Here is a 13,273-nt window from a genome sequence, read left to right as displayed (position 1 = left end):
TCCTCTAGCCAGCTAGCTGCCCAGCCCCCACTCAATTATTGATCATTCCTGGCATTGGACAGAAAAGATAAGAAATGAACCCTGCTTTTCTCCAAGCTTTTAAAACTTTCCCAGGCTCTGGGTTCTGCTTCCGAGGCTCGCTCTGCGTGTTGTTTGGGAGGGGAGGGAAGGAATGAGAGACGGCCTGCAGGCGGTTTTTGCTACTCTGATTCTAAATTAACAACATGCAAATGAGAGGCAGCTAGCATAGATTATGTTCGAATCTGGAGAACGATCGATCGATTTGGGTGACTAGGCGTATTTCAGTAACTTTTCTGTTCCTCGGCTTTATCTCCCAGGCCTCACCCTTGCCCTAAATTCTTGCTGGATTACAAGAAGGAAGCGTAGTCTCAGGTTAGGGAGAAGCTGGAGGAAAGACAAGAATTCTGACAAGTGTAATTTCTCCCCTTTTCTTCCCCTGAGTCAGGGGAAGAGGGGAGCACGGAGGCTGAAGGGAGATGTTTTCCAGGGGGCAGGGTTTGTGGCTTTTCATTGTTTACTATCCACAGTGTCAATTAAACCAATTAAACATCTGTCCCTACCGAACTCAGTGCTTAGTGCCGGTGGGGAGCAGGTTAAACAGGTCCGGTGTTCACATCTAAAATGACCCCGACGGGAATAGACAGACAGAAAAAATGCAGAGGCAGATGGATATACAGGGAGTATTTTTTTTTTTAAGTGTAAATTGATCATCGGCATTTTTATATTCCATATAAATAGTGAGCCAGAGAATATCTCTGGCTTTAGGCAGTTTTGGGAGCACACAGGAACCACAGAGGCCATGGCGTGTCAACTCCCGCTGTCCAGAGAAGCTTCCTGGGAGAATCTTGGTGGAGGGGAGTGGTTTCTGTGCTCTTAATCTGAAGTTATTTAGCTGACCCTGTGGCCTGCGTTTCTCCTCTCCAGCCTACAGGAAGCCCCTCCCAAGACCTTTTGTTGTGGTTTGAGATTGTGTCAAGTTCAGCAGAGTCCTCTGAGATGGACTTCTTTCTGACCAGTGTTTACTCTTTCAGGGCATGATACTGACTGACTCTCTGCTTTTCTACTCTTCACCCCAAGCACTATGTGACTTCTTCTTTTTTTTTTTTTTTTGCCCTTGGGACGAGGCAGAGAGAACGTATCCCCACAGACAGGAGCAGCCTGTGTGCGCGCAGCATGATCCACGAACAGCCAGGGGGCCGGGTTTTGAGCAGGGCAGAACGTTGCCTTGGTCCCGGGGTGGAAGTCACGGATGTGACACCTTTGTCGCAGGGAGAGCTGAAGAAGGCCTTGTTGATGACCGTTAGTATATTTTTAACATTTCTTTCTCCTTCTCTTTCTCTCTTTTCCTTTGTCTTCTGCATTTCTGTCCTTAATCTGTTTCAGGGAGGCTGACAACACCCAATGTGTTCAGTCCCCTCAGAATCATCCCTCCCGAGCCTGAAAGCCCTGTCCACTCATAGGCCCCATCTGGTCACAGCAGGCTGAGGTGAAGAAGAGCTGGCCCCGGGGCTGTGCTTCTGTTTACCCAAGCTGACAAAGACACGCACGCCCAGCGCCAGGAGCGACCGCACACACCGTCCAGCCTCCGCCCCACATTCCTTTTCCAAGACTTTTCTAGGTCCGTTTGCTTTCCAGCCCGATGGTTGCCTTCTCATTGGATCGGTCTCTCTTTTGCATACCGAGCCTAGATTAAGGCAACTGACTCCCCGAGGACCGTAAAGTCCTTCGGTGTCCCTCAGTCGACCCCTCCCGACCATGGAACACCATCAACCTGAGTGTCCACCCTCTGGTGAGACCAGGACTGCAGAAGCAGTCAGCCCCGAAAACCACAAGGTCGTGTCAGAACCAGATGAGCATGATCAGGACAGGGATGCTGGAGATGCCGACGGGGTGGCCGGAGACGCCGACGAGGCAGCCGGAGAAACCGATGGGGTGGCCGGAGACGCCGACGGGGCAGCCGGAGAAACCAACGGGGTGGCCGGAGAACAGGAACCAGGACACCAAGTGTCGCTGCCAGCCCAGGGCCAGGATGAACTCGAGTCCCTTTCAGCTGACACTGGCTCAGGCCAGCCGGGGCCAGGCCACGGGACACAGATACAGCCTGAGGTGGAGACGGTGGGGGTGTGCTCCAGGCCCCAGGAGCTTCCCCAGTCCCCCAGGGCCCGACAGCCTGAGCCAGACTTCTACTGTGTCAAGTGGATCCCCTGGAAGGGGGACCGGACGCCCATCATCACCCAGAGCGCTAACGGCCCTTGCCCTCTGCTCGCCATCATGAACATCCTCTTCCTTCAGTGGAAGGTAAGAGGGAGATCGGATCGGGGCTCCGGAGAAGTGGGGGAGACCGCTCTTTCCTGACCCACCTCCTCGAGCATCCTGCTTTTCTTCTGAAACCGGTCAACCAAAACTTTCTAGATTATTCTCCCTATTTCTTCAACTTGAACAAATGGTACAAAATATTCGTAAAAGCCAAAGTTACCTCTCCTACTCCTGGATCTTCCACTCTCTAGCAAATGCGAATGCCTTCGAGTATTTTGCATTCAGTCTCTTGCTCCCGTGGCGAGTTGCCTTTTTTCCGTCACATCCTACCGCGGGACAACCCCTGCCCTCTCTCCGCCTTGCTGAGAGTTTCTCCTGCAGTGCTGCGTGCAAAAAAGCACACACGCGGCTGACCCTTTGCTCACCCCTTTCCGCCTCCAGGTGAAGCTGCCACCTCAGAAGGAAGTGATCACATCAGATGAGCTCATGGCACATCTCGGTAAGTGACTGGGCCTTGAAAGGGGAATCACACAGAAGGGTCAAGTGCTGTCCACTCAGCCAGAAATCCAGAATATTGAGGGACTCTCTATCTGGCTCTCCGATGTGTCAGGGAGGGTGAAGGTCTCTGGGGCTTCTTTGCAAGGCTAGGGAGGGAAAAAGCAAAAGTCGGGGTGTCAGGAGTCCTGGCTTGGAACCTTAGTTCTGCCCTTAGTCTTCACGTGTGACCTCGGGCAGGGACTTCACCTTTGGGAGCCTGTTTCTTTCTCTGAGAAATAAAGGGTCCAGATTAGACTCTAAGGTCCTTTCCAGCTCTGAAAAATCTACGGTCTGTGCCATTACCCCCATTCTCTAGGAGAAGGAGAAACAGCTTTGGGGACAATTGATAGGTTAAGCTGGTAAGGAATCCTGTCTTGTAGGTGACTGCCTCCTGTCCATCAAGCCCCAGGAGAAGTCAGAGGGTTTGCAGCTTAATTTTCAACAGGTGAGCAAAAGGTCTGTGGACAAAGGGGCTTGAAAGGGGACACCCAGGCTAGGAAGAGAAGTCTTTCTGCTGTTTTTAAGGGAGTTCCTTGAACTATGATTTTTTTTTTCTGCAGAAGAGGAGGGTATAGCTGTGTCCTCGAAAATATGTTCGTTTTTATAAGATAAAGAAGGGTTGAGGCAAGGGAGGAATGGAGAGGCTTGTTAGAGAACCAGGGAAGAAAAGAAAAGGAAGATTAATTTTTCACTTCCGGGGGTGGGAGTGGAGTGGAGGGAGGGGAGGCCAGACTCTCCATCATTTTCCTTTTGTTCCCTCCGGCTTTTTTGAGATGTCATTGGCCTATAGCATTGCGTCAGGTTAGATGTACGGCATGTCGATTCGATGTGTCCACCGTTTTCTTTTCTACCCCAGAATGTGGACGATGCGATGACAGTGCTGCCTAAGCTGGCCACAGGTCTGGATGTCAACGTGCGATTCACAGGCGTCTCGGATTTTGAGTACACACCTGAGTGCAGTGTCTTCGACCTACTGGGTGTACCTCTGTACCACGGCTGGCTTGTCGATCCACAGGTGAGGCAGAGAGGGCCCAAATGAGCCTCTTATCCGGCCCAAGCTGGCAGAGAAGCGCGATTTTGTGGGGTGTGGGTTGGGGAGGTAGGGATTAAGCTGTCTTGGGTTGGGGGGGAGATAGGGTGTCGGGGCAGGGCCCAGGGCAGCATTCCTTCACCTTAAACCCTTTCACAGGTAACACTCAAACATAAGCACAACACGGGCAGTTCTTTAGACATCAAAAGTTTCAGGAACCTTTCGTCAGAGGGTTGCAGTCTTTGTGGGTTTGGTTCATTTCCTTCCTAAAAAGATGTCCATGTTTTTGGTACCACCCCACCCTGCGGCCCGTGCAGAGCCCCGAGGCTGTGAGTGCCGTTGGGAAACTGAGTTACAATCAGCTGGTGGAGAAGATCATCACCTGCAAGCACTCCAGCGACACCAGCCTGGTGACAGAAGGTGATACGCCTCCTCCTCTTCTGTGGCTCTTATGCAGAGGCAATGGCGGCTCCTTAGGTTTATTGTTTGTTGTCTGTCTCCTCCCTGCCCCCACATTCCACTAGAATGTCAGCTCCATGAAAGGCAGTCTGGGGAGCTGTGTCCCCCAGGGCCTCATGCCGTGCCCGGCACAAGGTCACTATGGGTGGAATGAATGAATCTGGCCAGGTTTCAGGGAAGGGACTTCACCCCTGGGCCTCGTGACAGGGACTCTCTGGACGACCCTCCCTACTGTGGACTTTGCATTTAAGCCAGCCCCTCCCCGCCCCCCATCTTGTGCCCGGCACAGGCCTGATCGCCGAGCAGTTCCTGGAGACCACCGCGGCGCAGCTGACCTACCACGGCCTGTGCGAGCTAACGGCGGCCGCCAAGGAGGGCGAGCTCAGTGTCTTCTTCCGAAACAACCACTTCAGCACTATGACTAAGCACAAGGTGCGGAGGCCGAGGGCGTGGGGGGCTGCAGTGCCGCGGGTTTCCTCATGCCTTTTCCTTCCGGGTCAGTGTTTCCGTCAGGTCAGGATGGGGCAGACTAAGCTCGGGGAACGAGCGACTCCTAACAGCCCTGCGGTTCGCCGCGCTGAGGTTTAGTTCTCATCCATGCTACGAGTCCCTTGCAGATTGGCCGCCGTTCTGTCCCACATCATCTCTGAGACTCAGGCTGACAAAACAGCCTTTCTCTGAAATGTAGGAGAGACGTCATGCACCCGCGTTTAGTGCTTCTGCCTGGAAGTGACGCGTGTCACTTTTGCTAGCATCTCCCTGGCCAGAGCAAGCCCTAAGGAATATGCCCGCCATCAGTGGGACAGGAAGGTATAACCCTCTCCCGGGAGGAGGCAGTGGAATTTTTGAACAACACTGTAGTCTCATGAAGTTAGAGACGGTCTAAGCCCTCTACGGATAGGGCAGAAGAGGGAAAGGTCTTTAGTTCTCAGAGCCCGTGGGCGAGCCCAGGGCACCATGGGAAGTGAGGCAGGAAGCAGGCTCTCGTGTGGGACCCCAGCTCCGAGGACTCCATGCTCGACCACAGTGACCGCCACCCTTACACCCAGCTGCCCGTACTCTCGGACATCTCTTCCCTCTCCCCACGGCCACAGATGTATGAAGGACCCACGTGCTCCCAGTGACGTTCCAGCTGGCGCACCTGTCAGTGCGGATGGTCTCGGCGCATCTCAGATGTTGTGGGGCAGCAGGCCACCTCTGCGTCACCTGTCCCGCTTTGTCTTCTTCCCCACAGGGTCACTTGTACCTACTGGTCACCGACCAGGGCTTTCTACAGGAGGAGCAAGTGGTGTGGGAGAGCCTGCACAACGTGGATGGAGACAGCTGCTTTTGTGACTCCGAGTTTCACCTAAGTCATTCCCTGGGCAAGGGGCCTGGAGCAGAAGGCGGGAGTGACTCCCCGGAAAAGCAGCGGCAGGTAGACCAGGTGTGTGGGGCCTTTGGGAAGGGTGCCGGGAACACGTTTGTGTCAGAGCTTTTTGCCATAGGCGAGTTGCATGCATTTTGTCATCTGGAGATCTTAACACGTGACACCCATGTCCCTCTGCCCTGTTACCTTTGGACCATCTCCGCACTTGGTGTGTGTTCTCTGCCTCCGCAGATGACATACTTAGCTGTGAGCTGGGCTGTGGAGGAGGAGGAGCTGGAGAGATCGAAGGATGAGGGAGAACTGGTTTGGAAGCTAAATCTAGCCTGAACATCTCCCAGGCCGCAGCCCCCCTCACAGCCCTCCTTGTCCCCTCTCTCTAGGACTACCTGATCGCCCTGTTCCTGCAGCAGCAGCAGCGGCCACAAGGCACGTCGGGTCTTAGCGACCTGGAGCTGGCTCAGCAGCTTCAGCAGGAGGAGTACCAGCAGCAGCAAGGGGTCCAGCCCGTGCCGGCGCGGGCCCCATCGCCACAGGTGAGCCTGCTCCTCCCTGCGCCCTCCTCCCGTGTCCCGCCCCTGCTTCTCCAGCTTTCCCGTCATCGTTAGTCCTGCAGTTCTCTTCAAGGACTCCCTCGTGGCTTTTCTGTCCGTCCCTCTCCCCCAGGTCCCTTCCTAGCTTTCTCTCCCCCACTGACCTCGAGCCGCTTCCACCTAGAACCTCTGTCCTTGTGCTCATCCAAGGCAGACGGGTGACCAGTTGTTAAACCCGGTACAGGGCAGAGGAGCCACGTCCGGACGCCCCGCCGGGGAGCGGCGGCAGAGGCCGAAGCAGGAGTCCGACTGCGTCCTGCTGTAGCCCCGCCTGGTGCCAGGCTGCCGGCCTCTCCTTCCAGAGGCTCTGGCTGTTGTGCTCGCTCCCCAGGCCGACCCCTGAGGTGTGCAAGGTCACTTATGTGTGGTCCGTGGGGGATCAGAGCAGGCAGTCAGTGCCAAGGTCAGACTCGGTGACATCCTTGCCCTCATGTGCTGCCGCCTTCTCTTCCTCTCCATCAGCCAGGGCAACAGTGGGGCTCGTGGGGTGAGGACTTGTGATTCCCAGCTCCCTTTCCCCAGCGCATCGCACTAATGCACAGACTCAGGCTCCAGGGCCAGGGCCCTGTCTAGACTGTAAGTCTCCTACTTGCCGGCGCCCCTGCGGCAGACCCTCCTGACCACCCCCCAGGCCGGTGGCCTTTGTTTCAGGGTTTGATTTGGGTTTCTATCTCCATTGTTTGTAAAGCCTTCCTAGGGGTTTGGAAATAAAACTTGTTTCCTGAGGTCCGTTGTTTGCCTTACTCTGCAGCAACCGGGTTACGTGTTTGACCCGACTGAGTAATGCCAAAGGGGAGAGAGGGGAAAGAGGCCTGTCATTTCTAGCAGCGCCAGCAGGGGGCACCAAAGCCTGCTTTTTCCCTTTCTGTTTTTTTGTTTCTCTCTTTGATGCGTCTTCTTTTGGGAAATAGTTCTCTAGTCTGCAGGTGGGTTTCCAAGTCCCCGCTTTGGACAGATGGATTTGGGGGTTCTGCTCCCTGGTAACTTCCCAGGTAGGCAAGGGGCAGCTGGATCCTCTGCTTGGCTCCCACGTCATACAGATAATCCTTTGCTACCTCCTAATCGTGTGCTAGATCCAGGTTCTCGATTATTTTGCCTGAAATTTCCTGGGGAAGAGAGAATAATGTGGGGGCAGGGGAGCCCCCTGGGAGAGAGGTTGTTGATAACTGCTGCCCTGGAGCCCAAAACAGGATTCCTGTGGAACATCCAGTGCGTGTCCAAGGCACCTCCAACTTCAAGGCCTCCTCCCAGCCCACGTCCTGCCCCACCCAAACTTCAATCAGGGAACACGGACAACAATGAAATTGGCCAAAAGAATTCGGGAATCAGTGAGATGTTCTGCCTTGAGTACAGGATGGATGAGTCGGGCAGAAACCGTCAAGAAGGCCCCATTAGCCCACACCCGAGTCAGAGCCGGGGGACCGAGGTGTGGACATCGCTTCGGGATGAAGGAAATCAAGGGACGTGAAAGACTTTGAGTTCCAGCCTCGACGAGACGCTGGAACACACGGTGCTCAGCGAGGGCTTATCCTGTCTTAGAGGCTCAGCCTTAGCCAAACATGGGAATCTCAGATCCTTGAATCTCATGTAGGGGTGGGGGGCAGGAAAGTCTCAGAGGTCTTCGGCCCGGCACAGGGCTAGTAGGGCTAACCGGCAGTCCCCCTTCACGGCATCCTGCAGGCAAGAGAGCCAAGTGTTAGAAAGACTCACAGCCACCATGGCCCAGGCACTCCGCCCCTGCCTCACGGTGGTCCAGAGCTTGTCTGGTGCCTGCAGTCCTACACCGAATTAACCAAAGACTCGTGCATTCTCCAGGGCATGATATGTCAGCTGTGTCCAGGGAGTAGAGTCGGGAGGGGCGGGGCGGAGCCCTGAGGTTCCAGGTTAAGAACTAGCCAAGTCTCACCTGGAGGGAAGAGTAGAGGGATTTCCCAAATTTCTTTTTGTACTCAGCTCGGATGCTTAGAAGGTCAGTCTCACTTCTAGAGATGAGGATACGCATCAGGGCTTGGTTATCAGGCTCAGTTTCCTGGTAGGAGAAGAAATGAGGGGAGGGGTGGCCATGAGATTCTCACGGAATAGGAATTGGACAGCATGGCATGGTAGGTTATTCTAGAAAGTGGACGTGAGGCGCGAGTCCAGAGAAGCATACATTATCTAGGGGAAGAGTTCTCTTCGTCCATCCCCATGGAAGATGATGCAGCAGAAAAGGCCAGTCCCTGGGGGCACCTGGAGTACTTCCGCTTCCTTCCACATGCCTTTCCTGGCCCTGCCACCAGCTCGGAGCCTCACTCCTCCAGAGCTGGGTGGTGCTGAAAGCTCCAAAGGCAGGTGCTTAAAAAAGGATAGACTCGCTACTCATAAAGACCTTCCAGCATGAAAGCCAGGAAGACTGTTTTTAACTTCCAAGTTAGTGAACGTCCAAGAAGAACGCACCCACCCTCTATGGTGGGGGGCAGGGTCATGTGACTTCCGGTTCTGATCTGGACCCACCAGGGCTGTCTCACTGCCCCATATTTACACATTAGTTTCTCCTGAACCCTGGGGTTCAGCATCACTGTCTTCCTCCTATACCTGCTCCAAGCCTCCAGCCTTCTGGTTAAAGGAGATAATGGAGGATTCGGTTTAGAAATAGTAGAGTTACATACAGAACATCATCAAGTCATGAATTATACAACCGATTGTCCTGAGAGATTGGAAAATAAAAACTTTTAGTCACAGATCCTACTTGAGTCGCTAGCTGTGCACTGGTGCCGTCACCGCTTCTTAAAATCCTCTTTTACAGGGTTTCCTCGAGCGCTTGACTCATGTAACCTTTCCCGGAACCACCTGCAACCCTCACTCACGCCATCCCCACACATAAACTCCCGCGAAGAAGCAAAAGAAAACGACCCCGCGGAAACAGGATGCTGTGTTCCACTTGGACTCGTTTACCTAATTGTCAGTGGGCTTGAGGGCTACTTTCTTTTAAATATCATGTATCACCAGTTTTGTGCTGTGCCAAAGATGGCAGACCGTTCTCCAGTATCCGCTCTGCCCTTCTTCCAACTCTCGTTACTCCAAAGTCGTAGAATTGGTGCAAGCGCTGTTAACCGGATATTCCCATGGGTGCACAAGCACCTTCGCCAAACCCACATTAAACATAAATCGAGTCTTGAGAGTGCACTTGGCATCACATACTGCCCCAGGATCTTTAAAATGAACGTTCATTTTATGGTTCAGATTGGTCCAAATTTGTCTCGAATCAGCCTTCACCGAAGGCCATTTTTCTGAATATTCTTCACGATCTCTTTTTTTTTTTTTTTTTACATCTCTCTCCTAAAATAGTACAGAAGTATCCTGACTGAGTGTATCCTTCTAAAAAATTTTCGGAAAAATAAGTCTATATTACTTTTCAAGTCCTACTTCTAAGATACATCTGACATTGACATCCAAGAATGTGGGTCCTATAATTCAAAAACGAACATTACAATTATTTACTGCTGGGTACAAATTTGTTTTTCCGACAGCAAATTAGACAGATAAGCCCGACTCCTCAAATGAATCTCAGTGTTGACTCATTATAATAGTACAGGCTTTATCGGGCGAGCACAATAATCCGCTGTCAAAATGGAAATCTCTGGATGATGAAACAAGTAGTTACACGCACTGTCTTTTGAACAGCTGTCCACAAAGCACGATGGAGTGTCGACCAGAAAACAAAAAGCGATTCCACCTGCCGAATGATCACTACGTTTATCTTCTCCAAAGTTTCTGTGAGTTTTTGATTTATGGGATTTTGGGGACAATTATGCTAATAGGAGACTTAGCTTGATGAGCAGATTGACTGGATTCTGCTTAACGAATGACTCAAACCACGGTCACCAGTTTAATTATGGATAGTATGGGACAAAGTCTGACCAGTGTGGAGAAGGGTGACCCTATAACTCACGGTATAACTTATGGTAAGGTGTTTGGAGGTGCTATTGCAGGCTCAGTTTCATACCACCATAAAGCAAATATCCCAATAAAGCAAGTCACACAAAATTTTGGGTTTCCTAGTGCACATAAAAGTTACATTTACAGTATACTGTAGTCTGTTAAGTGTGTAATAGCGTTATGTCTAATGAAACAATGTATATGCATTAATTTAAAAATACTTTCTTGCTAAAAAATGCTAAACATCATCCAAGCCTTCAGCGAGTTGTAATCGTTTTGCTGGTGGAAGGTCTTACCTTCAGTTTGTAAAAATCACAATATCTGTAAAGTAGAATAAAATGAGGTCCTCCCGTATAGCCCAACACCTACGGTACAGACCAGGAGCTGACACATGGCACTTAAGTGTCCCATAGAGCCCTTATGTGTTTCGTAGGGAGACTATAAGACTCAATAGCTGTGTGACCTTAGACAAGGTACTTACCTCTCTGTGCTTTGTCTATAAAACAAGGATGGAGGATTAACTAAAATGTGCACTGTGTTCAGCACAGGTCCTGGCACACACCGAGCACCTGAGAAACGCTGGCTCTTGTCATTCTTGCTGGCGTTATCATCATCACCATTCTGGTGACAACTGAAACCGGACACGGCACGGTCTCCCAGAGCAAATTCATATCCATATGTGGCCATTTCGATATTAATCAGGCCAAAATTTGAGCTCGTGTGACCTTTAGGGTCAGCTACCTGAGCTGTACCCACAGCTCGCTCCTCTGCTCTTGTAAACCCAGGAAGAGAGCTGCCGTGCGTGTGTAGAGACGTGACATTAGCAGCGTGACACTTCCTCTCCCTTGCCCAGGAGGTGCCTCCCCACCCCCACCCAGTTTTTGTTCCAAAGGGAGGGAAAAGGAGTCGCCCTCTCACCTGGAGGGCTTCATGCAGTTTATTGGCGAAGTACAGCGGTGTGTTCCTGATCACCGAGGCTGGAAGCAGAGAGGGAGAGATGGAGGGTGGCGGCCCCAAGGCCAGGGACCCCCCGGCCCCACGCATCCGGAGCAGGCCCTACCTAGGCTGAGCAAGGCTATCTGGGCGTCTCCATGGAAACGGTCCCGGACAGTGCGCTCCGGCGCGTGCCCGGTGCGCCGCTGGTACTGATCAAACACTTGTGGTGTGCAAGGGAGGCCGTGGGAGAGATAAACGGGGCAGGTCGATTATCACAGAGGGGAGGGGCCCCCTCTCCCCCCTCTCCCCACTTCCTCAGCCAGCGGTCATCGCCAGCGCAAGCTGGGGAGAGAGGGAGGCTCGCGTGTACCTCGGATGAGGTGTTCGGGGTTTCGCTGGGTGAGGATGAGGACCCACGTCTCCTCCGTGCCGGGTCGGTCAGCCTGCTTCAGTGCCTGGGCAGGAGGAGGAGGTCAGGGCCGTGTTACGATGTCGCCAGAATCCATCACGGTGGAAATGGGATTAAGGGTGGAAAAGTGATTTTAACGTGTAGATTAGTTGCTTTTATTTATGATTTAAAAAATATGGGATAGGACCAAGAGAGGGGCTCTGCCCTCACGGCGTGATCCCCCAGTTTGGGAAATCCTGGCACAGTAGTTAAATATTCCCCAAGGGAGCGGGGAGATGGGGGGTCTCCCACCCAAATGCCCACGAGAGCTGACGAACTCACTTCCTGTGAGTTCAGGTGTCAGAGGCTAGACAGGGAAAAGGCTTCAGCTGTGACACGACCAGACATCCCACGGCCCCTCATGCTTGAGGACTCCTTCCCCAAGGCAAGGACGGGTCCGTAGGACAAATGGGCACACGGGCTGATGGCTCTAAGACGCGGGACAGGAGGCCGTCCTGCGTGCTCAGAGTGCAGACTTCTCGGTCCCTGCTCACCTGGACATCCTGTTCTGCCAGGTGGTAGTCAATGACTTCAGAGCAGCTCTCCCGGTCCCCCTAGGAGGAAAGTAGGAGGAAGGTCTCAGGAGGACTCTTCGAGGAGCAGCTTTTTAGGAGCAGCTTTTTAGCCCCGGGCCAACGAACCAAACCCAGTCAGCCCCAAGCCTTCTCTTGTCCATTACACACAACGATTCTCTCCATTGGGTCCCGCCCCCCCCCCCAGGTGCTGTCACTCCCTTCCCCTGCAGGCCGGGCCTCCTCACCTTGGCCAGGGCTAGGAACAAGTCCTGCAAGGTGCCACTGGTCGCAGACTTGATGTCCTCCTCAGCCTCCACCTGGAAATCTGGGGTGGGGTCAGGAGCCTTCTGAATTCTCCTGATGTTTGCCAGCGTGGCTGCCTCTAGGACCCATCAAATGCCTGACCTCTGCGCCCTGCCAACCCTGCCATCCCCTGCTTGCAGTAACTTGAGGGCTACTAGTCCCCAGGATGGAAGGCAGAAGCACCATCATGGCCACCACAAAGCACGTCTAAGGCGTGAGCACCCCACGCGCTGTGGGATCCGCACTGTGGTGTGGCCTCGTCTGCAGGCGCCGACCTGCTGCGGGCAGCAGACATCTGTTACTCCGGTGGGGGCCGGACAGCGGAGAGGAGATAGAGAAACCCATAGGATGAGGCAAGATGGCCAGGGCCTGGCTGTCACCCGAGGTGAAGAGAAGTCATGTAGGAGGTAGGATGCCACCAAGGGGAGAGAGCGGGGAAGGAAGAGAGGTAGGGGAGGGGTGAGGAGGCAGCCCGGAGAGGACATCCAGGGACATGGGGAGAGCAAGAAAAAGCGGGGGTGGGGGCAGGGGGGCTAAGACGAGAGTGAGAAAAAGCTAGTTCCCTCCCGATTAGCGGTGCGGAGGTATGTGACAGCCAAGCCCGGCCACCTGCCAGGGGCCTGGGAGGTGACACCGGTGACTTAGAAAGCAGGTCCTCGCCTCTCCCTCCAGCTGCAGCAAGATTCCACTCAGCCCGGGATGCATCAGCAGGGGTTGGGAAGATGACAGGGGGACCCTTGGGACTGCCACAGAGCCCCAGTCATCATTATCCCGGAATCTGCCCTGAAGCCCCAGACGAAGATGGCTAATGGTTGCTTCTCCTTCTTTAATGATCACATCTGGCCGTCTCCCCTGGGGAGACTGAGGGCTGGAGGGACGGAGGGTGGAGGA

The 13,273-nt window shown here is 53.5% G+C and overlaps 2 protein-coding genes across 2 annotated transcripts in view; one reads left to right on the top strand and one right to left on the bottom strand.

Moving 5' to 3' along the window:
* The window catches only part of MINDY1 (MINDY lysine 48 deubiquitinase 1), an 8,144-nt gene extending 1,156 nt beyond the window's left edge, over window positions 1-6,988 (top strand). The window contains exons 2-10 of the mRNA XM_011377635.2: window positions 1,405-2,319; window positions 2,719-2,776; window positions 3,195-3,259; window positions 3,671-3,829; window positions 4,162-4,264; window positions 4,593-4,735; window positions 5,538-5,729; window positions 6,053-6,205; window positions 6,447-6,988. Of these exons, the coding sequence (XP_011375937.1) occupies window positions 1,777-2,319; window positions 2,719-2,776; window positions 3,195-3,259; window positions 3,671-3,829; window positions 4,162-4,264; window positions 4,593-4,735; window positions 5,538-5,729; window positions 6,053-6,205; window positions 6,447-6,527 (1,497 nt within the window). The 5' untranslated portion in view covers window positions 1,405-1,776 and the 3' untranslated portion in view covers window positions 6,528-6,988. The remainder of the gene's footprint in view (window positions 1-1,404; window positions 2,320-2,718; window positions 2,777-3,194; window positions 3,260-3,670; window positions 3,830-4,161; window positions 4,265-4,592; window positions 4,736-5,537; window positions 5,730-6,052; window positions 6,206-6,446) is intronic.
* Window positions 6,989-7,561: 573 nt separating this feature from the next.
* The window catches only part of ANXA9 (annexin A9), an 8,492-nt gene continuing 2,780 nt past the window's right edge, over window positions 7,562-13,273 (bottom strand). The window contains exons 5-11 of the mRNA XM_011377699.2: window positions 12,325-12,461; window positions 12,059-12,118; window positions 11,487-11,571; window positions 11,241-11,336; window positions 11,099-11,157; window positions 8,169-8,291; window positions 7,562-7,936 (exon numbers count right to left, since the gene is read on the bottom strand). Coding sequence (XP_011376001.1) covers window positions 7,874-7,936; window positions 8,169-8,291; window positions 11,099-11,157; window positions 11,241-11,336; window positions 11,487-11,571; window positions 12,059-12,118; window positions 12,325-12,461 — 623 coding nt within the window. The 3' untranslated portion in view covers window positions 7,562-7,873. The remainder of the gene's footprint in view (window positions 7,937-8,168; window positions 8,292-11,098; window positions 11,158-11,240; window positions 11,337-11,486; window positions 11,572-12,058; window positions 12,119-12,324; window positions 12,462-13,273) is intronic.

This window comes from Pteropus vampyrus, unplaced genomic scaffold (assembly GCF_000151845.1).
Source record: "Pteropus vampyrus isolate Shadow unplaced genomic scaffold, Pvam_2.0 Scaffold319, whole genome shotgun sequence".
In the NCBI taxonomy this organism is placed as follows: domain Eukaryota; kingdom Metazoa; phylum Chordata; class Mammalia; order Chiroptera; family Pteropodidae; genus Pteropus; species Pteropus vampyrus.
This window is presented reverse-complemented; position numbering and strand designations above follow the sequence as displayed.